The sequence below is a fragment of the Protopterus annectens genome, chromosome 12.part0, assembly GCF_019279795.1.
Source record: "Protopterus annectens isolate FY-2018-M chromosome 12.part0, PAN1.0, whole genome shotgun sequence".
In the NCBI taxonomy this organism is placed as follows: Eukaryota; Metazoa; Chordata; order Ceratodontiformes; family Protopteridae; genus Protopterus; species Protopterus annectens.
Genome location: NC_056746.1, coordinates 352,883,920 through 352,911,907, shown reverse-complemented (window position 1 = coordinate 352,911,907; position 27,988 = coordinate 352,883,920). Strand labels below are relative to the sequence as shown.

Genomic DNA, 27,988 nt, shown 5'->3' with positions numbered 1-27,988 from the left:
TTTAAACACAACAAATATTTAACTTCTGGTTTAATTAATGAAGTTGAGTATTTGAATACTAAGATTAAAACTGATTTAATGTTTGAGAGCTTTATAGAAAAATATAATATGTTTTTCAAAAACTGGCAAACATTTCACTTGAACAATCATAAGGGTAAAAAATATTAAGAGATAAGAAACATTAAGATAAAAAGCGTTCATCCTCAGAACAAAAAATGGTAGGTTAGGTTTAATAAATCCACACAAATTAGAGATTCTTCTCTATATATTCAAGAAGAAAGTATATCACCACATGAAAGTTCCCATTTTCATAATGAAGGATTGAGTGAATTTATTATAGCTCACCCTTTAGTATCCCCCCCCCCTTCATTGGTCTGAAAGGATTGTAGGCAGGACTGGGAAGGGAAAAACCATTACCACTACAATTTTTCAATATAAGGTTCAGCAATACCTACCCCAGAGTTGAGGAGAAGCAATGTTACAAACGGAACAATGAACAGAGAGTGGTTTATTACTTTCTAAAAATGTTTTTCATATTTTCAGTTACAGTCATTTGGAAATTAATTCTGTTTATTCTTCCTTGTTTGAAAAAAAAAACGGTTTAAGTGCATCCCTAACTGTAACACAACTGATTTTGCTGACTTAATGGTCAAGCTACAACTGTTTATAAGAAAACTTAATTTACCATGCTATGTTAATTTACAGAGTAAAGAACAGGTTAGAAAAACAAATAAAAGTTTAAAAATAAGAATGTTTTTAACTCTAGTGCAGACCCTACAATACAGGCATTTGAATGAGCCTGTAAGAATGATATTAGAAGTTTATGCCAACTGGCTTTCAGACAAAAAAATTACATGCTTCCCAAATAAGAGAACAATTTGTTAAACTTGTAAATTAATGATGGGAGTATTCCAGTTATGAAGCTGATAAAGAGAACAAGATAGTTTTGTTTAATGTGAATTATAATTCTGGGGTGATGCTGAATTTATTAAACAATCATGGTACATTTTTCCAAGTATCAAGAAATGAAGTACTTACAGTCTATCAAAAAATTGATATTCAAATTTGATGATTACTTATTGCAAGGCTGGATATCCCTTCTGACCACATTTTTTTGCAGAACAAGTACCCTTATACTCAACTATATTTGGAATTCAAAAAGTTCATAAAGACATACACCCTCAATCCTTTTCAACCTATTATTTCAGCACAGGGTTGTTATATATGTGGATAGGCAGCTTAAGCTTATTTTTGAGGCACCTACTCAAATCATAAAAGACTTCTGGGTTCCTTTGGAAAGCTGAGACAGAAATGTATGGGAAGAGAAATTACTTTTCCTGACTACTTAGTCTGATGTAGTGGATTTATTAATATGTATCCCACAAGACAATGAGCAACTTTTTCATGAATCTCTACTTATGTAGCTTCCTAAATAATTGAACATTCGATACCTGGATGACATTTATTTTATGGAAAGGTTTCTTTACTGAGGAAGACCGATTTATTGATTATATTAAAAAACACAGATTTTCTAAATTCTACATACCAAACTAGTGATTTATCAGTTAAGAAATGGGATGTTACAATAACAAAAATTAAGGTGGTTTTGTTTCAAATGTTTATTGTAAACCATCTTTTAGTAATACATACCTACACTTAAATAGTTTACATCCACTTAGACCAAAAAAAAGATAGCTTAAGGGGCAGCTTATTAGGATGTCCAGAATGATTCTGAAAGATTACATATTTGAGGCTGAAAAGAAGGATAGAAGATATGTTTTAGCTAGGAGTTACCCTGAAGAACTAGTTAAGAACATTAGTAATGAAGTGTCACATCATAGGACGATGAAATATAAACTCTCTTTAGGTACCAAGCTCACTAAAGGAGCTTTGACAAAGACACAGACAAACAATACAAAAGGGCTTTTGTATTACAGTACAGTTCAATTTCTGATGGCATTATGTTCATTGATATCTTTAAGACACATGAAGAATTCTTCAATATTTTGGGAAAAGGCCCTCAGTTTTTTAAATAGCCTGGAACATCAAGGTGTTGCGTGAGAAAATGATCAAGCTTCATTACTTTATAATAAATTACAAAATAATACACAAGAAAATGTAGTACTTGTGATGAAAGGGGGATACTGCCAGTCCAGCTATATGGAATTTTGTAAATAATTATTTGTCATTTGTGAATATCAACATGATTCATATAAGATGCTTGTGTTACAAATGTATTAGAACTGTATGTCGTGTATATCAAAACTAAGTTTGTACAAACGTGTGTTGAAAAAGGTTTTTGCAAAGTGCTTGACATGTATCCACAGTGTGCCCTAATGGAACAGAACAGAAATGCACATGCACTACAACTGTAGCTGTTTAAATGTATATATTTTAACAGTGGAAACTGGAACACAGCAGGTTAACTTCATTACAGCAAAACGTCAGAAAAAATAGCTGAAATTAATTACTTTATGGCAGCTAGAGACAGAATGTCTATACTAGGAGAACTTTCTGTATTGTCTTGAAAACATTTTACTGTTTCATGACTTCCAGCATCTGCCAACGATCTGAGGAAAAGCCCTGGTCTATGTATTTTTACAGGTAGATGCTAAATACTGCCAGATGCCATCAATAGTTGCTTTGGGCCTGGGGACTAGAAGTCAGACAACAAGAAATTGTGTCATTCTACAAGCTAGTCCAGCAGTAATATTTGCGATATTAATACGAGAGGTCTCAGAGAGAGACAGCATCCCATATTCTGTCTTGGGCCCAACAAGACCCATTCACCAGACATTTGCCTTGCTCTCAAGTAAGTTAACTACGGTATAGTAATTCTCTTAGATTCAGTCAGGATTATAGTGAAGCATACTTTAGCTGATTTTATTTATTTATTTGAGACTGTCCTGCAATGTTGTTTTAAATATTTCCTGTGGTTTTGAACTCTGATGTCACTGTAATCATATACTGAATATTTTCTTGTTCTTTTATTATTTATTATTAAATATATTTAAACCTTTCATCGTGGTCGATCTGTGTAGAGATACTTAAGTTCTGAGAGTATTTGCATATGTATTTGGTGACTATGTACACCACTCCTAATAGCCTTGCTCTTGGTCAAGCTACCATTTGTATCAATAGTAACATTACACAGCAAGACTGGACACCCTTTGTTAAGGGCCTTAAATTAGCTGATAAGGAGTTGGCTGGTGTCAGTGATAACTACCTTATAAGTCTGAGCAAAAGGGGGAATAGCTAGTAAACCTGCGCTAGCCTTTCCCAGATGGGTGTGTGTGCAAATCAAACCTCAAAAAGTGTCCATGTCAGCTACTTGGCCAGGGACACAAAGCACTCGGACTGAGAATATTGGTGGTCTTGGCTTTGCCATTCAGCTGACATCTCAACTCTATAGCTGTGCCAATGGGGAGTCTTACTTTGGATCTGGAGAAAGAGAGAAAAAGCCCCAGAATGATTGTGTTCTGTGTTTGCTCTTAAGGGAAATTGACTTGATGCAGAGAGCTGCATCTGGAAATACTGTGTGTGTACCTTGTTATCCTCCTAGTGTATGTCCCCCACTGCTGCCAGGGATGCGGAGAGGCTCCTCGATTACTGGTCTAGTGGGTGGGTCGTCACACTTGTCAACAATGTTCATACATACTGGTAAAAGACATTTATCACTCTAGATAATGATTTTAAATCAAATATCTATTTAAAGCAAGGGAACTGTAGGACTACTAGGGTAGTATTGTTAAACGTGCTACACTGTTAAAGTTTTTATGTTGGTAAAATGGAGACTTGAGACTTCCGAATTACAAATATAACTATTATATTTCCAAACAAAAAAAAGCATTAGACAAAGACTCACTGATATGTACAAAGTTTAGTAAGTTTGAAGTTCCCATTTTTGAACATATGCAAAACAGAGATCTTTTATGGCAAATTAGATTAAGTGCCAGCACCCCTTATTTAAATAATATTTCTAGAATCTCAGTGCTACAGCTCAGAGATGCTAAACTTTAACATAATTTGGAATTTAAAGAAGCCAGCTTTTGGCCACATAAGAGTCACTCACTTGCAGCTGAGGCAAATTACCAGCATACAGTGGGGGCAAGGGCAACATAACTTTTTCTTTTTGTGACAAGAAAGAGAAACTGAAGGGCTGGTAGTTCATTATATGGTCAAGCTGAAAATGGTGCTCGGTTCTCAGGGAAGCTTAGCAGCAACAGTCAGCAAAACAGGAAAGTAGCAAATAAGTAATTTCCCATAAAAAAAAAAAACATAGTAAAAAGCACACTTTCCCCAGTCCTAACAAGTAAAATAAACACAGAAAATGTAGTTTAACACTTTCTGTTACAAAAGTAAAAATATATGCTCTTGTTAAAGTACATTAAAAAGTCATGAGACAGTCAAGGAAAATAGTTTTTCCTAGCTTACAAATACTTGTTTCTCACAAAATGTTACTTAAAACAAGTTTAAAAGTAACTAGGAAGGCTTTTGCCTGAAGGAAACTTGTCTAACTAGGAATGGAACAGCATTAGCATAGTGTTGATCCTAAAACCACACACAGGAGTGCTCTTTTCAACAGCAGGAAAGCTCTGTAGGGCTTGGCGTCCAACCCTGTCTTTTTAATCAGTCAGTACTAACAACTCTGAAGTCCTGTCCCACACAATCAACCTGTACAACTTTCCCCAACTAATACAATCTCCAACCAGACCAAATAAAGATGGTATCTCTGGCACGATCATTGACTAGATCCTAATTACTAACTCAAACCTTATCACCAAAGCCGGAACATTACCTGATACTGTCAGCGATCACCTACCAACCTTCGCTGACTGTCTCCCATCTCCACTGCATAAACACCACCACTACATCCAAACTCGCAACCTCTCCTCTTTCAACCCTCTAACTTTCTCCGAATGCTTAAAGCATATTGACTGGTCACCTCTAAAAACCCTTCCGCTAGATGATGCCATTTCCTACTTTAACCACTCATTCCTATCCCTTCTTAATCAGCAAGCCCCCCCAGAACCAAATGCATCAAAACCAATCCCTGCCCATAGTTATCAAAAGATACTAAACTAGCCTTGCACAAAAGGGACAAAAAATGAAAACAATATCACAAACATAAAAACCTTAATGCCCTCCTAGAGTATAAGCAACTACAAAACTCCGCAAAAAAGACTAATATTTAAACTCTGTAAAGCACACTACTCTAATCTCCAGTCCTTGCACTCAAATCCCAAACAATTCTGGGACTTTGTTTCATCCAGGCTGCATCCTGGCAGCAAAGAAAACCCCTGCCCAGATCCCAGCCTCTCCAACCTTGAAACAGCCAGCCAGTTCAACTCATTCTTCATAGACTGCATAGCTAAACTATCAGCCTCCTTCCCACCCCTCTCCCTCCACCACCACCCCATTCTACCCCAACCACCACCCCAATCAACCTTTCTCTGCATCCTTCTGCCTCACGCCCATCCCACAAGCACTATAAAAAGACTTCTCCTCAAACTCAAACCCTGTTGCAATGCACCTTCCACCCACCTTCCTCAGACAATCTGCAGACAGCATTGCCTATCCCATCTCTATTCTTATAAATAGATCCATACAAGAATCATACATCATCCCCTACACAAAGGTGGCAAAAATACTGACACCACCAACTTATCCTCTTTCTAAAATACTAGAGAAAACAACACAAGCACAACTCATGGCACACCTAACACTAAACAATCTCATCTCTTTCTTGAAACCATAAATATTCCTAGATCTGTCAAAGCCCTTTGACACACCATCTCACACACCCTACACCTCTCTTCCACCACCATCGCCTGGTTTTCCAGCTACTTGTCCAACCACCAACAAGCTGTCCAATGGAAAACTTCAACCTCCCCCTTCCTTCCCACATCCACAGGTGTCCCACAAGGTTCTGTTCTTGGCCCTCTTCTCTTCAACCTATTCATTAACAACTTTCACCAATCCATCCTAGACTCATCTATCATCCAATATGCAGATGACTCAACAATCATCTGCTCAGCCTTGATGCAGTCTCACCATCTGGCACTAAATGCAAATAAAACCAAACTAATGATGGCTTGAACTACCAAACTACCTCAGTTACCTACAACTCACCATTGCCCACAAGCTCATCTTTAAACTTGTCAACTGCCCACTAAAATCAAAATCTCCTTCAGGTCCACAAACCTGCACCTTGCACAGACTCATCTAACTACCTCATATATTTTGAAATGTTAAACCAACAATTGAGTTTCGGTTTGGTCATGTGGAAGGTGCCAACATCGAAAGAACATCTCAGCAGTAAAGACCTACAAAAAATCTTATCGCCTAGAAATACAGAAATAGTGTAGGTAATTATGTTAGAAGAAATGACAGTATACTTTGTGAAACATATTGCTTGTTTCTGAATTAACAAAAATTACAAATAAGCATACCTTCTACACACAGCTGCACTCTTTGCAATGCTTAAAGTACTGATAAGTGAAATACTGAAAAAAAGCACTCCAATATACTGCCTGAAATAATTAACACTGACACTTTCTACTTCAAAACTCAAAAGCTTCCTTACTTAGGCTTTAGAAGTGCCAGCTTATAATGTAGTTAATGTAGTTGACAGAGTATGGTGTCTTCATACTATTTTTTCTAATCTGATACACAGAAACAAAGATAATTCTACAAAAAATTTGAGTAATGAAAAGTGTGTTTCTTTTTTTTTTTTGAATTTCAATTGTTTAATCCTGCTGCTTTTCCTGGAAACTATGCATAGCATGCAATCCAGCCATTTTGAGTGTATATGTGGGTCGTCTCTCCCATGCCACCCTGAAACACCACCATAATATGCTTTCAAAGTACTTGCTTCAGTGTCTGGACTTACCAGTCCCTGACGAAAGTCAATCTACTCTCCCTCCCTCGGGAGGAAGGCAAGTAGGCACTGGACACAAATTCTTCCCTGGCAGGATCTCTGGTGCTCCACAAACAGTTTTTATGGAGGGAAAAAAGCACTCATTTCCTTTTCTGTACTGCTACACATTTCTTCACTGATTTCATAACCTCTTCTAGAACCTTTTGTGATGCTTATGTGCGTCTGGTGTGCTTAAGCCACTTTCTTCACATTCTTACTGACTCCAATATTGTCCAGGGTATCAATCAAATGGAATACGCATAGCAAAAGGGTGTAATCACACCGGTCAGTTTTGAACACATTCCTAAGGCTTCATAAGAGCTCAAAAGTCCCAAATGGCATTCTGTAACACTACCAAAAAGGAACGTTCTAAGATTTTCACTTTTAATTCTTCCTAGATCAATCAAGATTCCCACTCGGACAAGCAGGGTTATCATTTGTTTCTTTAAAAATTGAGAAATAGTAGACCAGCACATTAATCTATTAAATCTCAGCTGAGCTCTATGTATTTCTTTGGTCTCTTACAAGCCCAACAAAACAGACATAAGAGATCATTTTCATGGATTTGAATTATGAAAACAAAGAAAAACGGTAATATGCAACCTACCGATGCATCTGTCCAAAGAGAGCATTTTGTACAGTCTCGGCAGGGGGCACCAGGTGAACGAGGGTGTTGGCAAAAGTGGTCATACCCATTAATAGGAGCTCGACAGACATAACATAACTGAGCACCACAGCGACAAGACAGCCTGTTGCAGCCTCCACATTTGATGAGGCTTGTTGCACATTTATGACATTTTCGGACTCGTGCAGCAGTCATTCGCTCTTCACTGTAACAGAAAATGAGGCAACAAAAAAATAAAAATTATAAAACAAACAGCTATGAAGAAACATAATTCTGAATTACTAAAATCCTTCTAAACAATGACACTTGCCAAAGTACTCTGGTTCAGTAGGTAATGTCATAACCTAGTCATTGGAAAACAAAAATAAATATGTAATTGTATACAACAAATATGTACCCAGTCATATCAGCTGCTTGGGGGAGGGGACTTCTGTAGTGGGTAACTGCTGGGATTTATTCTGTTATACTTAGCTTGTTTCCCCTCTTACACCTGTGCTCTGAAAGAAGATGTTCTCCAATCCTGACAGCAAATGCCATATCATCATAAGCAGGGCCGGAGACTGTGCCAAGTCTTCACTCCATTTGAGCACCACATACACAGAGAGCACAACATGGAGCTCTTGTGATTACCCACCTCCCAAAAAAAGACAAAAAGCCAAGCTTAAGCACCCCCTAAGTGTTGTTTACACTTGGTCTTGTTCTAGGGATTAACAGAGGACAGTATGGGCTGTTAAACAGCAGCAGAAGGAAATACAGCTTTTAAAAACTGTTAGAACTTCATTTTGTTACATATAATAAAAAAGTGTGGCAGAATGAAGTGACTAACAGCTTTTAAAGCTGATCATTCTACAAAGTGACACTTCCTGTCTGTCTGCTGTCTGTCAGCACGAAGCATTTTATTGGCTTTCAAAGGCTTTGAAAGCTGGTGAAACACTTGCATGCCTACAATTTTCCCCTAAAACTGGTAGTATACATAATATATGAAGCTCCATGAAACTATAAAGTTTATGATTTGGTTTCTCTGATCCTAACCCTTATATCTTTGTAACACAGATGCCAAGATTCAACTACTGACCTTCACTCTGGAGATGAATTTCTTGGCATCCAAGTTGCAACTACATAATTTGGTTATGACAAGAGAACTTTAGATGTAGACCTGCTATGTAAAATTCCAAACAGAATATTTTGGAGACTGCAGTAAGCAATTATTGGAGGCAGACAGTTTGTCCATACCACTGGAGCCATACATGGTACAAAGGGTAAGAGAGAAAACTAATAAAGTGAGTCAAATACAGAAAATCTTAAAAGAAATGTCTGAAGTGTTTGCCACTGGGAAGGAGATGTTGGAAGTACAGCTTTCATAGTAAAGCTAGCATTAAAAGAACCAGAGGTAGCAGGGTCTGAAAAGAGACATTTTGATATTTGGAACCTTTACAAAAAGACTGAAAATGGAGAGGTCTTGCACAGGCCTCAAAGTCCCTTCGTTATTTGGCAACAGAAAAAAAAACTCCCTGAATAAAATACTTTACCCTTCTGGTCTGCCATAACTGGTCCAATAACTCGCTGAGATAAAATTTATTCCAGAAAAAAGGAAACAAGAAAATATGGGTTACTGGGCAAGGAAGGATCCCCTGGATAGGAGGGTGGAAATCTCACTGCCAAGTGTATCCTTGCCGAATAATTTTCAGACCCCAACTGTCTGCAACAATGTGGTGACACATGGGGAAATAACTCGGAGAGGGTAAGACTACTGGGGGGGGGGCTTTTTTTTAGAGGCATTTCCTTTCTTTTTTGATCATCTTTGCTATTGCTTTTTAAAAACCTTTTTGGAGACACTTTGCTTCTTAAATTGTTTTTGAAAAAGGGAGCCACAGTGGAAGGAAATGTTGTATTTGCCTTGCAAAATGAAGGATGGAAGACCTGGATTACCCCTTGTACCAACTTTTCCTGCTCATCATGCCTCTGAAGCACCTTGACTGCAGAAGGGCAAAATTAGCATCCTTCTCCAGGGTAGAATTTAAAATTTCAGCTTTAACATCTTCAAGAAGATTCTGAGACCACAAGCAAGCAAATTTTCTCTTGAACAACCTAGTAGTAGCACCTGCAGTATCATGCAAACACTTTAAGGAATATTTAATTGCACAAGAAGCAGACACTAAAGAGATATTCAAAGATGTTTACCTCATAAGAGTGAATGTTAACGGTTAACTTCTGCATGTTCTCAAAAGACAGAAATAAAAACTAACATATGAGCTTGGCAGTGTAAAATTCTGAAAGTTACAGCAGCACCAAAATACAGCATCTTTCCAAATTTGTCAAAGGCTTTCCCATCCTTGACAGAAGGAATGGGGCTAGCATTAGCAGTTTCTCTAGCAGTAGTAGTTTTGGATACGGAAATCACTGCAGAGTCTGCTTTAGTATTTGAGAGCCTGAGAAAACTTGAGTAACTTATCAGACCTCCTAGGTGCATCACTGTCAGGTAAACTTCAAACTGAAAGCCCATTCTCTAAAGCAGATAAAATAGGAGGGGCAGTTACTGATTGGTAAATTTCCAACGGTAACAAATCATAATGGATTTCATTTTGATCCCACTGTAAAACCTCTCTCATTTTAAGTAAAATTTCTGAAAAAGAAAGTCTGGAGGGAAATCTAAAGCAACACTGTCCTCAGAATCACAATGTTCAGATGGAGAAGAAAATCCAAAAGTACAACATTCATGCTCCAAACCTTGCTCTTCTGAATGAAATTCAGAGTTAGAAAGTAAAGAAACCCTCTTCTTCACAGCAGAGGAAATGGGAGCAGAAAAAGTAGAAATTGACTCCCTCGCAAATCCCAGTAAATCTTCCTATCTAGGAAAAAGAGAAGCCTCACTTTTTTTCCTTTTCTTTCTTTTTCCTGGGAGATTCTCAGTTAAAGGACCCAAGGACAGGCACACTCTTCAGGGACCTATACTTCTTATTCCAGCTACTGGATAAAACACTTGCCCCTTCCCCCAAGATTGCCATGGAGGGCATCCATACAGCCACAAAAGATGGCTCTAATTTCCTGGTCCATAATAGTGTTAGGTATTACACACAAGGACCTGGGGGAAAAAAGATGACTGGGCTGAAGAATCTAAAGTGGAAAGCAGTAGAGTCACCCATCATCAGCTGAGGCACAACTGGAGCCACCTGTTCATCCAAAGACTCTCGGGACTGCTTTCTTCTTTTTCAGGAAAAGGAAAAGAAAAAACATGGAGGCAAGTAACAGCTCCATAACTTCCACAGAGGATGGAGCACTGAAGACAGGAAGCTGAGTCTGAATGAGTCAGTAAAGTTTTAAGACGGTCAAGTTCACATAAGAAAAAAACACTGACAGTCTGCACAAGCACAAAGTCCTGCCCCTATACATAAAACCTATACAACCTGCAGGGAAAAAGTAAAAAAAATATCAGGAATCCCTTGATTAGGAAGCAACAGTTTGACATCTCAAATCAGTTTCCTAGCAAAATGCAATATATTTTCACAGAAAAAAAAATGCTCTCCTTGGGTGGGGTGAGTTTAGTGGCAGGTTTTCCCCAACATGGTACTTATCTGCCAGCCTTGAAGGGCTGACAGACAACCAATAGTTTCACATGGCCTGTCAAAGGAACTCTTCAGAGTAGCATGGCCACCTATCAGTACCCCCCCCCCCCCCAATCTATCTGGAAATCAAACCAATTGTCCGGTAGTCCAGAAAACACTGTACAAATTCCAATACTCTGTTTTAAATTAAGGAACAGACTATGGCAGTTTGATACGTTTTTTTTTTTTTTTTTTATATACAGTAAAGCATAGTAAATTGGCAGAAAGAAGGCATAGAGAGCTAATTCAGAGGCAAGAAAGTTCTGAACTTTTCCCATTCTAACTGTTCTTTATATAGAGTACCTCTCAAGCTCCTTTTAGAACAAATGGAGGACACCCTTCTAGTTTTGAAAAGCTAGCAGACAGCAGAAGAGTAGGACCCATACAGAATAGGCTACTGCAACAGTAATCTAATGCTCAACATTGTTTCTATTTGGAAGACCAAGTGGTAGTCATTTGAGCAACACCAGGCACTCCCACCATACAACTGGTAGGTTAGTGGGACACACAAGAAATCTTGGACCAATCCCTAAACTACAGTCAGATGTTGCTCAAATAGAGGAAGACCTCTCTGACCAAGACCGGGGAAGGTTACTTGTACTGCTAAAGGCCATCTAGTCTGAGTGCACTAAACAAAAAGAGGCTCTAAGTAGTAGTTTAATCTTTGTCCCTGAACTTTGCAATCAGTAAGAAAAAGATTTAATAACATCTCAAGCCGTAAAGTACAGAAAATGAGCAACTGTACTTGTCACCTACTGAAGAGGCAGAAATAGAATTAATATGAGTGCTCTAATGATAAAATAATAGACTTCAGATGTGCAACCAAAACCAACATCCACAAGTATATTACTGCACCATTAAGAATATGGCTGCATTTATGAACAGATGATATAGTCAGGTTTGGACTTTGATATACTAGGTACATGCATTTTGGGGCCCATAAGGACATTTTCCTCCCCTTCAAGGGTAGGACAATTGGTGGCTAAAGTACATACAGTCACTCCTAAACATACAGTAACTGTGCAGTAACCAGAAGAGAGTGCCTGTGAAAAAAATGAAAACATCACATGGGACTAAGACAAAGAACGGGGGTCTAGAAGGAAACCTTCTCATGGAAATCCACAGGCAAACCCATTAGCTGCCAGTCAAGCCCCACGCCGAAAGGCACACAAAGGAGGACCATCTCTCTTCAGGAAGAAGACTCAATGACCAACGTAAGGGAAAGCTGTGGACATACAGAGAAACTTAAAGGGCACCATCTTCCATGACTGTCAGGAAGCCATACAAAACTAGACAGAAACCACCCAGAATATGCCAGCTATTAAGCTGGAACAAGCACTCTTAGAAGTAACCACCATCAAGGGCCTTGTAAAGAAAGGGAGGAACAGAACCCAATATACCCTCTCAGAAGAGGAGGGGATGCTACAGGAAAGAAACAGATGAAAAAGCCATCCAATTCTAGCACAGAATAATAAAAGGGGGATGAAAACTGACCCCTGTCCTTCCTCCTTATCTGGAAAACTTTTAGCACTGCACAAAATCCCAAAGTTAAAGACAGAAGTGGAGAACCAGGAGATAATGCAGGAGACCAAAAGTGGTTCGTACTCAACTCTGCTTACCCGAGACAAATGTCAGGACAGACCAAAAGAGCTGTTCTTTCCGGACCCAGTCTAAAAAGAAACTTAAGGCTGATGCAAGGAAGTCAGCCAAGAGAACACCACAGTGGATTACACAGAAGAGGCAATCAGTGGATGCCTATGGTAATACAGTTCCCACTTCCTCTTGGAACATGAATAAGAGAGTACACAGAGAGACCATTGTCTATGCAAGGAGATGAGGGTTGGACTTGCTTTTACTTTAGAAAGACATCAATCAGAGCTTGAGAGGAATGATTAAACAGACCTGACCTCCACCTTGAAGAAAGCATCCAAAATACAGTTTAGCCAATCTGTAATGGAGGGCAACATCAGCCCTTACACTATGTGCAAGTGGGTGCACGTATACATTTGTGTGTGTGTGTATATTACATATATAAAAATACACACACACAATCATAATAAAAGGTTGTGTTTTACCATAACTTGGCATCTGTGTTGTTTTCTTCATTCCTCCTCACAACAGGGTCTCTGATCTGACCTTTGGATCCCGGTCGACCAAATTCTACAGACTTGGATCCGACTCTCCACCTCCTCCTTGTTACCCATAATGGACTATATCCACCCAAGTCCTCAGATCGAGTTTGCTGATTCCATACATCCATCACTCATACAGCAAAGGAATGGCAGATGAGGCTCAGACATAGGACATAGAGGAGTCCCTTCATAATCCAGGTGTCTCTAGAACAAAGGAAGCAGGGTGATGTTTGCGCGGGAAAGTGAGGAGGAATGAAGGAAGACAACACAGATGCCAAGTTATGGTAAGACATAACCTTTAATCTGATGTTGTCTTCTTCATTCTTCCTTACGATAGGGTCACAGTCCTCAGATATGTAGATCCCAGGTAGCCCTCTTGGAAGGATATGCCGCAGCACTATCGAATCAAAGGAGGCTCTGGATCCTGGATATCCAACTTGTAGTGCAATATGAAGGTGTGACTGTTAGACCATGTCACTGCTGCACAAATATAATCAATGGAGGTTCTAGAATAGAAAGCCAAAGAAGTGGCCATAGCTCTAGTGGAATGTGCTTGGAGAGGTTAGGTAATTCCAAGCCTTTGGATGAATACATGTATGAAATGTAACTAGATATCCACTTAGCCAAAATAATTTTAGATACTGCTTGTCCAAGTCTGTTGGATGAGAAAGCAACAAAGAGCTGATCAGACTTCTGTTGTTTGGTCCTGTGCAGGTAAAAACAGAGTTGTCTGTGAACATCTAGAAGATGGAAAACATACTCCCCTTTATTATAGAAATTTGGAAAGAACACTGGCAATTGGCTGGATTGACTGATATTCTCAGTAGCTACTTTGGGCATAAAGGAAGGATTGGTATGTAAAGACACTGTCTTTATGAAAAACTATGTAAAGAGGCTTGGAGGATAAAGCTTGTAGCTCAGAAATCCTCTTAGTGGAAGTTATAGCTACCAAAAGGATCTTCCTTCCAAGACAAAAACGTCATGTCACAACTTACTGCTGGTTTGAAGTGTCTCTGGGTCAAAGCCTGCAACACAAGAGTGAGGTCCCAAGTAGGGGATGGTTCCTTGATTGGAGGCCTTAATAAGAAAACACCTTTCATGAAGGATTTGCATAGCCTAAAAATGAACAGAGAATGGCACTGACTTGCAGCATGAAAATTGGAAATAGCAGTTAACTGAAGCTGGACAGCCCAGAAGCTAGCCCCTTCCTCAAACAGGGTGCTAAGAAACAACAAAACGTCAAAAACAGGTGCCAAGAAAGGGTCAATGTTTCTGCTTGTGACTCAAACAACAAATTTCTTCCACTTACTGGTGTAGACTTTTTTGGTGGAAGCCTTTTGTGAGGTCAGAAAAAATTTGTGGACTAGAGAATTAAGCCTGGACTGTCTCACTAGGGTTGGAAGTGGAGAAACCAAGCAGTCAGTTTGAGGGCACAAAGATTTGGATGCTGCATCTCTGACGTTTGAGAAAGGAGGTCCTGACTTGGCTCCAGTATCCAAGGAGGATATTTCAGATGAGACCAGAGGAAGGGGAACCACACTTGATGAGGCCAGGAGGAGACAATGAGGATGACCGAGCTCTTCAACCTGCTTGCCTTCTGAAGGAACTTCAGGATGAGTAGTAGAGGAGGGTAAGCATACAGGAAGACCCAGAGGCCAAACTTGAACTACTGCATCCCTTGTGAACTCCCCTGGAGGAGGGATCAGAGCGAAGAACTTGCTGCATCTGTTACTGAAGGAGAGACAAAGAGGTCACAGCAAGATTGACCTCAACAGTTGAAGAACAAGTCTGCCACTGACTGACTGTGAGACGACTCGTGCAGAGCCAGAAGCAAGTCTGCCCAATAAATCATTGGTTTTCCCTGGGATATGCACTGCAGCTAGAAGGCAGTCAGAAGATATTGCCCACTCCCACACCCTCATGGCCTTCCCTGCACAAGGGGTAAGAACAGGTTTCTCCTTTTTTTATTGATGTACCAGACAACAGACATGTTGTTGGTGTGTACTGCAATAGTCTCTAAAGGGAGAACATCTTGAAAGGCTTGCAGCATTAGGAGGACTGCCCTCTTCTCTAGGACATTGATATGTAGCCTGGTCTTGGTAGGGGACCACGTGCCTTGGACCATCTTCCCGCTGCAATGTTCCCATCCACCTGAACTGTGAAGCGTCTGTGGTCATGGTGGCTATAACGGGGTCGTTCAATAATGGTCTGCCTAGAATGAGACTGTCTGACTGTATCCACCAGCTGAGGTGATGTTTGCAAATGGGAGTCAACCTGATTTGAAGGGACAGCGGCTAAAAGAGGATAGACCACTGCGTTGCTTATGTCCACTGGAGAACTTGCATGAAGAATCTGGCTAGCGGTACTAACAGAATAGCTGCTGACATGGGTCCTGGGGCTTGTAAGACTAATTGAGTGGGGGGGGGGCATGTTGGGCTAACAATTCCTGCACCTGATTTCTCAGAGTGGTTACTCTGTGTAAAGGAAGAGAAGCTATCTAAACCCTTGTGTTGAGCTGTGTACCTATAAATTCTAGATTCTGTACTGGAGTCAGGTTGGATTTGCTAATGTTTATGGTGAACTGGATTAAGTAATCCCTGGCTTGGATTAGATGATGCCTTGTGGGAGCAGTCAGGAGACAATCATCTAAGTATGGAAAGACCTGAAATTCTCTGAGCCTCAAATGAGCCGCTACCACTGCCATGCATTTGGTGAACACCCAGGGGGCTGTGTTGAGCTCAAAGGGAAGTGCTCTGAACTGGTAATGACTGGCTTTCAGTCGGAAGTGCAGATATCTCCTGGACCACCTGTCTATTTTGATGCGATAACATGTGTCCTTGAGATCTACCGGGCACATCCAGTCATCCTTATGCAACAGTGGGCAGAATGGACTGAACTGTAACCCACTCGGAACCTCCACGTCTTTAGACATCCTTTCAACTTGCTTAGATCCAGGATGGGTCTTAGGTCCCCTGTCTTTTTCGGCACCAAGAAGAAGCAGGAGTAGGTTCCAAATCCTTTTTGTTTGGCTAGTACCTCTTGGATGCCACGCTTTAGCAACCGCTGTTGAACTTCCTATGCTGCCTGCTCCCTTTGACTGGGTGGCACATCGAGAAGGCTTGGCTTTTGGAGTTTGGGGGGGAGAACAGAAAAGGAAATGTAACAGCCTCTAGATATTATACTTAGCACTCAACGGTTTTGAGTCAACTGGGTCCAGGCTTCTGGGTGCAAAGCTAGTCGGTCCCCGACAGCGTCAAGAGACTTGACAGTCAGGCAGCACTTCAGGAGCACTGGTAGGTCTTATTGGAAAAGGATTCCATAAAGCCCTGGTTCTGCAGACCCCCTCTGTCTCTAGTGTGGTGTCTACCATCAACCTGCCCCTGCCTCTATAGGAGGGTTCCCCACATGGGTCCTGGAAAGGACCTTGAGATTTGCAAAAAACACATTTTCTTGCCTCCACATTTGTTCCTCGAGAAGGACCTCTGGGGGTAGAAAATTTGATTCCAACAGCAGAAAGGGTCTTCCTGTCCTTTTCGCTGTGGGTGAGTGTATCTCAAACTGAAGGCCCAAAAAGAGAGGAGCCATCATAATAGGCATACATGAATAATGCCTTAAAGGGCTCCACAAAATCACACAGCCTCATCCAGGCATGCCCCAAAGTCCTGAACCAGCTGCTCGCGAGGTACCCTCTGTCATATGGCAGATCAACCTCATTGATGAGCTGGAGATGGACGATAGAGTGGTCAGCATGGGAGAAATTTTCTTAAATTCCTCCGCAGCATGGACTCTGAGAGACTCTGAGAGAAACCATCAATTTCTTGATTAGATCTTTCTGAAGCCAGGTAAAATTTGCCGGGTAGTTCAATGACCTCAGCACAAAGATGGCAGAGGCATAAACATGCCTCCCAATCTTGTCCAACACTCTGGATTCCTTGTTAGGTGGATGGACATTAGCAGTTTCTTCTTCTAAGAAATGGCTTATAAAGTTGGGAGGCTTATTCCCACCAGGGCTTAATGAGTATTTGTGATTGCACAATTAGCCGAAGACTCATTCACAGGTTAGATTATAAAAGGAAGCAAATTGTATCATTGTTCTTTATCACACTGATGAAGGCTGTGACTTTGTATAGCCGAAACCGGTCTGTTATGTTTTCCTTTTTTATGTTTATTGGGTTATTTAGCCATTTAAGTTATTAAATATTGAACGCTACAGTTTGTTGGCTCCCTGGTATTTTTTAGTGCAATTTGTACTTTTGGAGTCGTGCAATTGCCGTACCTGCAGGGGCTGCCATTTCTTCAATTGTCCCCACAAATTATCAAATTAATAACAATGTCCTAAGCACGCAATCAGTCATGAGGGATATGGGCACCCAGGTTGACAGCAAACTGACTTTTGACCACCATGTTGCTTCCATTGTACGGAAAGCCTTCTACATGGCCCACCTTATAAGTAAGAGTATCTCGTCCAGGGACAAGGAGGTCATAACATCCCTGTATTCTTCCCATATAAGGCCCACTGTTGAGTACAATGCCCCTTTTGGCATGTACCTTGCAAAGCACATGCAGCAGCTTGAGAGACCACAGAGGTTCCTCACCAGGAGAATCCAGGGCCTCAAACATCTACCATACACAGATAGGCTAAAAGCCCTATCCCTCTACTCAGTTTCAGACAGACTCCTCAGAGGTGACATCTGTCTAGCATACCAGGCGATCGCGGACCTCACCTAGATGGGACTGCTGCATATCCACAAATCAAGCGCCAATCGAGTAACCTGCACACGTGGTCTCAACCTAGTCTGTAGCATCAACAGGACTCGTTGGCGGGACAGATTTGTGTCCCACAGACTCCCCCATCTATGGAATAGACTCCCTCGCCACTTCAAGCAGAGTACCTCTTTACCCCTTTTAAGCGCAACCTGGATAACTGGATGGCAAACAGAAAATATACCCCTGGGATTCCACACGTATCCCTGCTGGACAGGGGCATTGGGTGTTGACTTGTCTAAACATGGGCTAAACTCTTGACTAGGCTTATAAGGGCCTCAGGGCCAATAGCCTAGTAACCTCCTATGATCCTATTATTTTGCACTTTCAGTGAACTGGGAAATTGTTCTAGAGGATCTTCATGTCTCTCAGTAAATACCAATATAAAGCCAAACAACCTACACTAACTGCCTTGCCCATAAAAATCCTGTCATCCATTCATTTCTAAGTTCTTCCACTGTTACAAACTACTCTGCAATTCCTCTTACACCACCTAAGGATAATCCAGGATCACACACACACACACACACACACACACACACACACACACACACACACACACACACACACACACACACACACACACAATGAATAAAGCAAATTAAACATTGCACTTAATATGTGTGTCTCACTTTTGTTTAGTGTAAAAGATATCCAACCCTAACAGTACTGCAAGACACATGGGCTCAATGTGCAATGTGGTAATACTGCCTGTAAAATGCATGTCTTGACTCACACATGTTAATTTCCTGTTATGGCCCAGCTCCAATTCTGTACATCATCGGATAACAATGACATCTAGTGGCAACAAGGAAGAACTTCTTCACAGCAGCTTTCAGATCTGTTTGCACACAGTATTTCATAGGTTCATAGGTAGATACTAGGCTATCTGCCCTAAGGCATTTATAAGCCTAGCCAGAGTGTATTTGGCTTCCGCCTCCTTATTAGATTAGCCTACTGTCTCTCTGTAAAGTAGGTCACAGAAGGTACCCTTTTAAGATTAGTTTACTGTGCCTCTGTCTAGCAGGGACACAGAAGAGATCCCAGGGGTGAATTTGCTATTTCCCATCCACGCGTCAAGATTTCGCTTGGTGATCTTCTAGGAGGCCTTAAATTTTTGGATCCTCTAAGATACTGCTTCAGTAAAGGATGAGAAAAGATTGGTGGCTCTGTATTGTAATGAGCCGAAATGGCAGAGGCATGGATTTTGATTGATGAGAAAGATAGGCCTTTGTCAAGCATCTCAGTTAAGTATTGTAATATCTCCAGAATATGCAGTTCTGCTGTATCAGTTCCTTGCGCTTGATTCAGAGCACAGAATCTCTTCCATTTGTCAGCATAAGATTTTTTAGTACTAGGCCTTCTGGCTTCCAAAATGACATCCATCACAGCTTTACTGAGGTGTCGTTTGTATGATTACCGGATTAGCCATGCTGCCAGGTTCAGAGTCTGTAGTTGATTGTGCAGGATCTGACTGTTTTGCTGGGACAGTAGTTGTGGTTTTGAGGCTGGGTATTGAGACAAGTTCCTTAGGATTGGGTACCAGTATTGGCGGGGCCAGTCCGGGGCAATTAATATCATCTTTGGCTTCTCTTGTCTGACTTTTAGGAGGGCCTTGGGTAGAAGAGGCAGAGGAGGAAAGGCGTAAACTGATAGGTTTTTCCAACTGAAGGATAGGGCGTCCACTTGCCATGCTTGTCTGTGGTAAGTCCTTGTGCAGAATCTTTTCAGTTGACAATTTTGAGGACAGGCAAATAGATCTATGTCTGGGCCCCTCCTTTTCTCTGTTATCATGCTAAAGACTTGTGGATTTAGTTTCCACTCATGCGGATCCATAAGGTTTCTGCTTAAATCGTCTGCCAGAGTGTTTTGTTTTCCTGGCAGTAATTGAGCTTGAAGATGTATTTGTTAGGTCAAAGCTGTGTCCCACACAGTGCCATGGCTAATCTGCATTTGTTTATATACCACATGACTGTGGTGTTGTCCGTCTTTATCAGTAGTTGTCCTGGATGAAGTAAGTCCTTGAAGGCTGTTAGGGCATTCTGAACAGCTAGCATCTCTTTCTGGCTGATATGTAGATGTATTTGATTTGGTACCCATATGCCCTGAAAGCATCTTCCTGCCATTTGGCCCCCCAGGCATAATCTGATGCGTCTGTTGTTAAGGTTTGGCTGGCAGGGGGTAGAGTGAAGGGCTATCCCATGTTTTGGTGACAGGCTTTTGCCCACCATAGAAACTCCTGTTGCAGGCAGGGGAATGAGAGGAAAGTACAGTTGTGTACCTACCATAAATGTAGATGTTCGAGTGTATTCACTGTTGCAGTCATTACTCCTGGTCCATCCCGCTGGCAGGCAACCCGCAAAATTATAACAAAAATGTAGGCAAGCTTTACTCTTTTTGGTCAAAAAATGCACAGTATTGTACATTCTGAACCATATGCAACTCTTTGAGGAACAATGCAGTGAGGATCACCTCTGAACACAAATCAGCAATGTACAACATAAAAATGTTACGCAGGACAAACATACAATGTAATGATGGAAAAGTTTCATTTAAAGAAGGAACCCCACTTCTCTTTTTAACTGATGATGCTGATGAAAATATACTGTCTCAACAAATTCCACCAGAATTTTAATGTAATTAAATTATAATTTATTATTTCTAAATGCATTTTACTTTGTGTGGTTATATCTTGCAACCTTTGACATGTTATATTTCATATCATCTGCAAGGTGCAATACAGATCACAAGAAAACCAGTCATCTTTAAATGCTTTCATATGTAAAAACTGTTCCTATATGGTACTGGGGAAAATGCAGTTTAGTCAGAGTTCTGCATTTGCCAATTAAGAATCATTCTGGATGCTCACGTTGAACCTATATACAATGTCAATTACTATTAAAAAACAAGCACATTGACTGGACAGCCCAATCAGCATGCCAGTTGTAAATCGAGCATATGTCAATAGAAAAAAGTCCGGCCACTGAAATACCTTCAGTATCTACTGGTACATGCTGAGGGACAGAGCAAAATACAAGAAAAACCCGGTATGTCCAGTAAAACTAAAGAACCAGAAACGCACCTGATTTTCCTTGTATTTCTGCACTGTCCCTCGCAAAATCTAATCGATTATACCTCTCAAACATCCAGATTTTTCCCTTGTAGTGCTGCTCTCTTCCTCCTAAAAATTGTAGTTTTCTGGAAAGCCACTGGAGATTGAAATTATTAAATAATGACAGACATTTCAGGTTCAGGCTTCATATCCTTTTGAAAATACACAGCAACATAAAACTTAGTTCAGCAACTTTCTCAGTTTAGAAGAGCAAAGTTTAAAATCTGTCCCTATTTTTGGCCCTTTGACCCTCCATTATGTTGGGCTTTGTCCCAGGCTTCTTGCATTAAAACTATGTTGGCAAATAAACAGCAACAGAAATTCTCTTTCCTCTGTTACATCTCCTGCACAGATGTACTGTGTAAGTGTGGGAATTCAAGTCCCATACACACATGTGCAGTACCATCGGCAAACAACGAAGAACATGGAGGAACACTACAGCACTGTTACACAAAGACATTATTTAAGAAAGGTAAGCAATTTCCCTCTTAAATAATGGCATTATATAACAGCAATAACCCACTCTTGCTTTGCAAACCACACCCACCATGGGTAAATCCTGATATACCCACGCACAGTCATGAATTACTGCTTAATTCTACACTATAAGACAAATTTACGAAATCATAAATATGAAATCAAGAGAGATATGAAAACAGCTGAGAGGTTAACAGGAAAATGAGAAGTACACTTTTTTAAACATTATGAATGTCCCTGAAGACTAAAATTGGAGCACTTTTGTAGATGTTTACTCTTACTTTATGTATTATCACAATCACTTTATGAAACACTTATATTCTGCTAGCTGTTGCTAAAATCTAAATGCTCTTGCAATATAGTCTATGCAACAGTAATAACATTGCACATAAGGATTCCAAAAAGTGACCCGGCCTGCTTGCTTGTAACATTCTACTCACCCTGTCATTTGACAATATGCTGTTGGTGCCTTTTCATGCCTAGCAATGAACACTACATCTGCTAGTGGGCTTTTACTACAAGTACTTAGCTTTTCCTCCACTCTGAAAAAGTTTTTTTTTTTTGAAGTGTTAATGTTGGTAATCTGGGCGATAATTGAGAAAACTGGACTGCACCAGTATTTTTGCATAGCTCTCAGAACCTTATGGCAGCTGCGTAACATCTAGGAGCTGCTGCTGCATATCATCTCTGCCACAGCTCTCAATTTATTTGCTCAATAAACACGGACAAAGCTAAAAATAATGGGTAAAAAAACCCATTATTGTTACTCATACCTCTCAAGAGACCTTGTTATCAGGAATGTTCTTCATTTTGCAGCTCTCAAGTTCTTTGCTCAAGAAGAAAAAGGACAAAGCTAAAAATAATGGGTAGAAAACCCATTATTGTTACTCATACCTCTCAAATCACCTTGTTATGAGGAATGTTCCTCATTTTGAGTCTTAAACAAAGCTATGTACATCCTAGGGAGTTGGAAGCTCCTTGGACCACCCACCACATCAATTGCTCACTCATCATGCTGAACATTTCTCTAAAGGAGATGTTCTTGGGGACAGCAGCATGACGACAGGTTTATTCCAGTGGAGAATAAACTTGCAAAGTACTTGTAAACTTAATGACTTCATCCTTAAGAAAGTCAGGGTCTGACACTAGTTAAGATAAGGAAATTCACTCTTTATTGACTAAAACCTGAAGGCCAGAAGTACTCAGCTAGGTTGCTGGGGAAGTGGGAAATGGCATTTTGCAACAAACTAACACACTCCTCTGCAAATTTATCAAAGTTCAGGGCTTAAGGCAGTAGGCCAGTTATTCCTTATGCCAAGAGAAGGGTTCAGAAAGTTAGGGTGCAGGTTGATCTACAGGACACATTAACAGTGGCCAACAGGCCCGATGTTTCCTCCACAAACAAGGTAGTAATACTCTACTCTGCTACTGTACTTATGGTCTGATCGGACAATGTATCAGCTGCTGGTTGCTAAAGACAGTTGTCCAATGGTGCCAGAGGGATTTCACAGTTAAGAACTGCCTGTATGAGAGGATACTACCCCTGCTGCCATTCTCCAAAGGAGTACTGACAGATGGTTATGCTCTTAGTTTTGAGGCCAGGGGCTTATAAGCCAGCACCTCCATGGAATCAAGAGTTCTCAAGCTTGTGCAAATAAAATGGATTCCCTACTGTCGCCATATCCTGTCCAATTCCCAGGTAATTATCTTGTGAATTTCTCCATTTTCCTTTTTCTCCTAAATTTCCTTTTAAGGCTCACTCGGAGAAAGGGCCATACAAATGGAGAGAGCATCCCTTTACCCAGGACTAGGACTTTTTGGTGCTCCAGGTAAGCCTCTAGTAAAATGACCCTGCTTCTCAAAGATTTCATTCAGAAATAAGAGTATATTGTACAACTCACAGCTGGAAAGACACTGCACGGGACATCTTTGCAAGGACCTACCTATCAGTTGCAACCGTTGGTAACTTTTACTGGGGTATCATGGTTCTCAGAAGAACCTGAGAGCAAGATTTTTTAATAAAAACTTAGCAAAACACTGGCAAAACACCATATGATGTAAAGCTATAAACACAAAGTTCCCAAATGTTTGGGAGCTAAATGCAAGCATTTTCATAAGTGATACAGATTACAGAAAGCCTGGTTTCAGCAAAAGAAACTAAAGATGGCTCATGCCATTTCTCCTTTCTAATAATGGCTTGTCATCTGTGGTGTAAGCAGAAGGCCAGCCCACTGGGGATGTCCATCTCGGAGTCTCTCTGTTTGTGCTGACATATGGCAGTTAATTCTCATGATTTAAGACTACCGCAACAGTGAGCCCTATAATGAACAAATAAACTTTATTTATTCTTTACTGACCAGGTTAGTCCCACCAGGCCAGTGTATTTTTTGCAGTGGAAACCTGTGCTGGTATTCCAACTGACTAGGGTGAATTTGTCCAAGGTAACTGGGACATAACAGTTCTGTAAGTTAACAGATGCTCTAATAAATCACAGCTGAAGTAGCCTAAGCTATACAAGTCCTACCCCCTGTGATTGGTCAGCTTACAAAGCTAAAGGGCACCTTCCACATACTTCACAGCATTGTTATGCACAGAAGGGAGGCAAGAGCCCTGAAACAATGCTGGGAAACAAATTCAACAATACACTACATACAAAGTTTGTTTTTATTACTCATGTCAAGTAGTGAAAAACAGAGGAGAGATTTGTGGTGAGCATTTAAGGAAGATGCATGTTTCTCCATCTGTGCCTACATATTTTCATTAGACACTAAACAACTACAGCTCAGGAGGAATACAAAATCTAAAATTCATCTTGCTTTATTTTTCCTGCTACTTGCTGCCTGTTCTCTAAAGTGTTCAATTGCATCTTTTCTGTTGCATTTATTACTGCTTGTTTACAACCTGTCTAAATTAAGTGTTATTCTTAAGTGTTACTCTAAGCTCTTAGTTTTGGTTTAAGCACTTGGGCTTTAGGCCCACCCCTTAGCTCTCCCTGGCCTTTCTCCCTCAGATTGACAAATATGGATGGACAATTTCTTACAGTTTCTCCTGCCAATCAGGTTGATATGGGCATCCTGAGACAGTGTAGCAACTGCCTCATGTATACAGACAACAACCTTGTACTACCACCTAGGAACACAATTTGTGAGAGATGCAATTACATTAGGAACCTAGAGCAAGCTCTCTCCACTTCAAGACAGTATATACCTAGAGTCCAAGCTCTCTCCCCTTCAAGACAGTATATGCCTAGCACTGAAAATATTGTCCACACAATCACTACACCTCAAACACCACCCACACCTACACAACACACACCTACATATGTGGAGGTCCTCCATAAACATACCCAAACAAAGGAGACATCTGAGTCAAAAACACATGTGATCCCCACAGCCCTCCACACCACATATCATGCATAGTCCACACACCTGAGCCTCAAAGCCACTAAGGCTTCACCATAAACCCAACATATTAATCATAGGAGACTCCATTGTGAGACACACAGATGTGCCTTTCACTAGGCTGGATAAGGAGAAAGTCACGGTTAGTTGTTGTCTGTCAGGTGCCAGAATCTGCCATATCACATATGCACTCAAGTCTCTCAACAATATGACTCTGTCATAGTCCATCCTGGCATGAATGACTTGAGATGTGCCTCTCTGACTATATGAAGAGAGACATGACTGAGCTTGCTGATTATGTGTCCCAGGCAGGTATGCCCTAAGCTTTAAAAAACATTCTGCCGTTACCCACAATTATGTCTCAATACAAACATAAAATGAATGACTTTAACACTTGGTTTCTGGTGTCATTCCAAGGGGATCCAATACCTGACAGCCTGGCAAGATATGATCAACAGACCGCGATGCTTTGCCAGAGATGGCCTGCGTCTGTCTCACCTGGGCTTCAGGCTTCTGACAAAGGCTCTTGCCTCCCCTACAGTGCCCATTTTAGGAAAAGTGATGAGGTTAAAACTATCAACATAAACATTTCAACAAAACACAAATTAAAGGTCATGCTGCTAAACGCTAGGAGTCTAAACATAAAATTGCACTCATTGCAAGCATTCCTAACCTTGGAAAATCCTGACATCTGTGCAGTCATAGAAACCTGGTTCAAAGCTGCAGAGAGGACCCCACCTTACCTGGTTACTCATACATACATTCAGACCGCAAACTGTGGGCAGTAAAGCCAAAGGAGGTGGAGTTTCAATATACATTAACTCATTCACTCCGGAGCAGCTCAGAAAATGCTGCCTGCTTACTTCCACCATAGGAACAACAGTGCAGCCTGAGCTCATTTTGAGAAAATCCATTTGTAACACCATACAGAAAACAAATATTCATAACTCTTTAACCATAAGAGCTAGACTAAAAATGAAAATGTGAAAGTTGTTCAGCAGACCCTGACCTTTCCAACAGTGTAAATGTTGATAATGCATATCTATGTCATTACTAAATATTTGCCAAGGAATGCTGATATTGCGCATATTGTTTACCTTTTTGGAAAAAAAATCACAATATCTTGGTGAATGTACCATGTAGACCCATACAATTTGTAATTAGTTTGTATAAATATCAGCTGTAAAGTGATACCTTAAGCATTATTGTGCAATGCTCCTTCATGGATATATTCACAGAAATATGATTAATATATTTCTCAATCGATAAATAAACAAAGCATAACATCTCATCACCTGTAACAGACAGAGACTACAAATCAGTGTGTAAGTTGTGTGGGTCAATGTCAGCTTCAAAATGATGCATCATTTGTGTCGTCACCATGCTCCCTTGCAAAGATATGGGCATAATAATGAGAAATATTGCAAATGTATAACTTCCACAATCCTACAAGACTAAACAAACTGATATCTGTACATGTGTACGGCATACAGACACACTTCTTTTACCATTTGTAACTATTAATACTGTCTTCAAAATGAAGTATTACTTAGCACATTGTCATTCTCCCTTGCCAAGTTATTTACCAAAATATGAAAAAAAATCATAATTTTCATAACCTTAATCCTAAAAACCTGCAATATCTGTACATTTGTATAGCTTACAGACACAGTTCTTCTATCATGTTGTGAAGACTAACACTGTCTTCAAAATGAGGTATTACTTAGCACATGATCATGCAACCTTGCAAAGTTATTTAGCAAAATATGAAAAAAATCATAATTTTCATAACCTTAGTCCTAAAAACATGTGATATATGTGCATGTGTACAGCATACAGACACATATCTTTTACCATGTAAGTAGTAATACTGTCTTCAAAGTGAGTTTTTTTTTGGGGGGACACTGCTTGATATCTGTACATGTGTACAGCATACAGACACAGTTCTTTTACCAATTTGTAACTATTAATACTGTCTTCAAAATGAGGTATTACCTACCACATTGACATTGACATGCTCCCTTGCAAAACGTTATTTACCAAAATATGAAAAAAAAAATCATAATTTTTATAATCGTAGTCCTAAAAACCTGTAATATCTGTACATGTGCACAGCTTACAGACAGTTATTTTATCATGTTGTAAGGACTAACACTATCTTCAAAATGAGGTTATCACTAGGCACACTGACAAATTCCCTAGCAAAGTTATTTACCAAAATATGAAAAAATGTCATAACTCTCATAATCTAAGTCCTAAACAAACTGATATCTGTACATGTGTACAGCACATGTGTACAGCCCACAGGCACAATTCTTTTAACACGCTGTAAGGACGAACACTGTCTTCAAATGAGGTATTACTCAGCATGTTGATATGCTGTGTAGCAGAGGTACAACTAAAATTATTTTACTGTGTCCTAAATAGTGAGAAAGGTTTTCATGAAATGTACTTCTACTTATGTGAATAACAGTGACAGCTGCTGAGAGTTTTACCTGAAAAGTGTTAATGACTCAGTGTTACATTGTAACTGCACTTATCGTTAATGTGATAATGACCTGCATTGCATTACTGCAAAGTTATGCATGCTCAGATACAGGTGATAATTGCTGCCCATAAACTGTTGAGTAGGCATTCATTATATTACCTTGTGCAGCTATTATGTAACAGACTCATTATCATCTGTTAGGAGAAGACCTGAGTAATTCAGTAAAAAGAGTATAACACTTACATATTACTGAGCCTTTCCTCCTACCTAAATTCCACACATGACTGACAAAGCCAGGAATATTGTCCAAAATATATAGTAGCTCCATGCTGGTAGTAGTCTGCAAATAATAACCTTTACCTCATTCAGGCAACTACTGAGTCTAATCAGAAAGAGAATTACAAGCAGAAATGTCTAACTTATCTTGTTAATCCGTGTAAGAATTGGTAAAAAAGTAGTAATTCATGT

The 27,988-nt window shown here is 40.1% G+C and overlaps 1 protein-coding gene across 1 annotated transcript in view; it reads right to left on the bottom strand.

Moving 5' to 3' along the window:
- Nucleotides 1–27,988, bottom strand: part of LOC122816562 (E3 ubiquitin-protein ligase RNF216-like) — a gene marked incomplete in the record, with an annotated part of 2,262,287 nt that overhangs the window by 237,019 nt on the left and 1,997,280 nt on the right. The window contains 1 exon segment of the mRNA XM_044089426.1: nt 7,527–7,749. Within this exon segment, the coding sequence (XP_043945361.1) occupies nt 7,527–7,749 (223 nt within the window).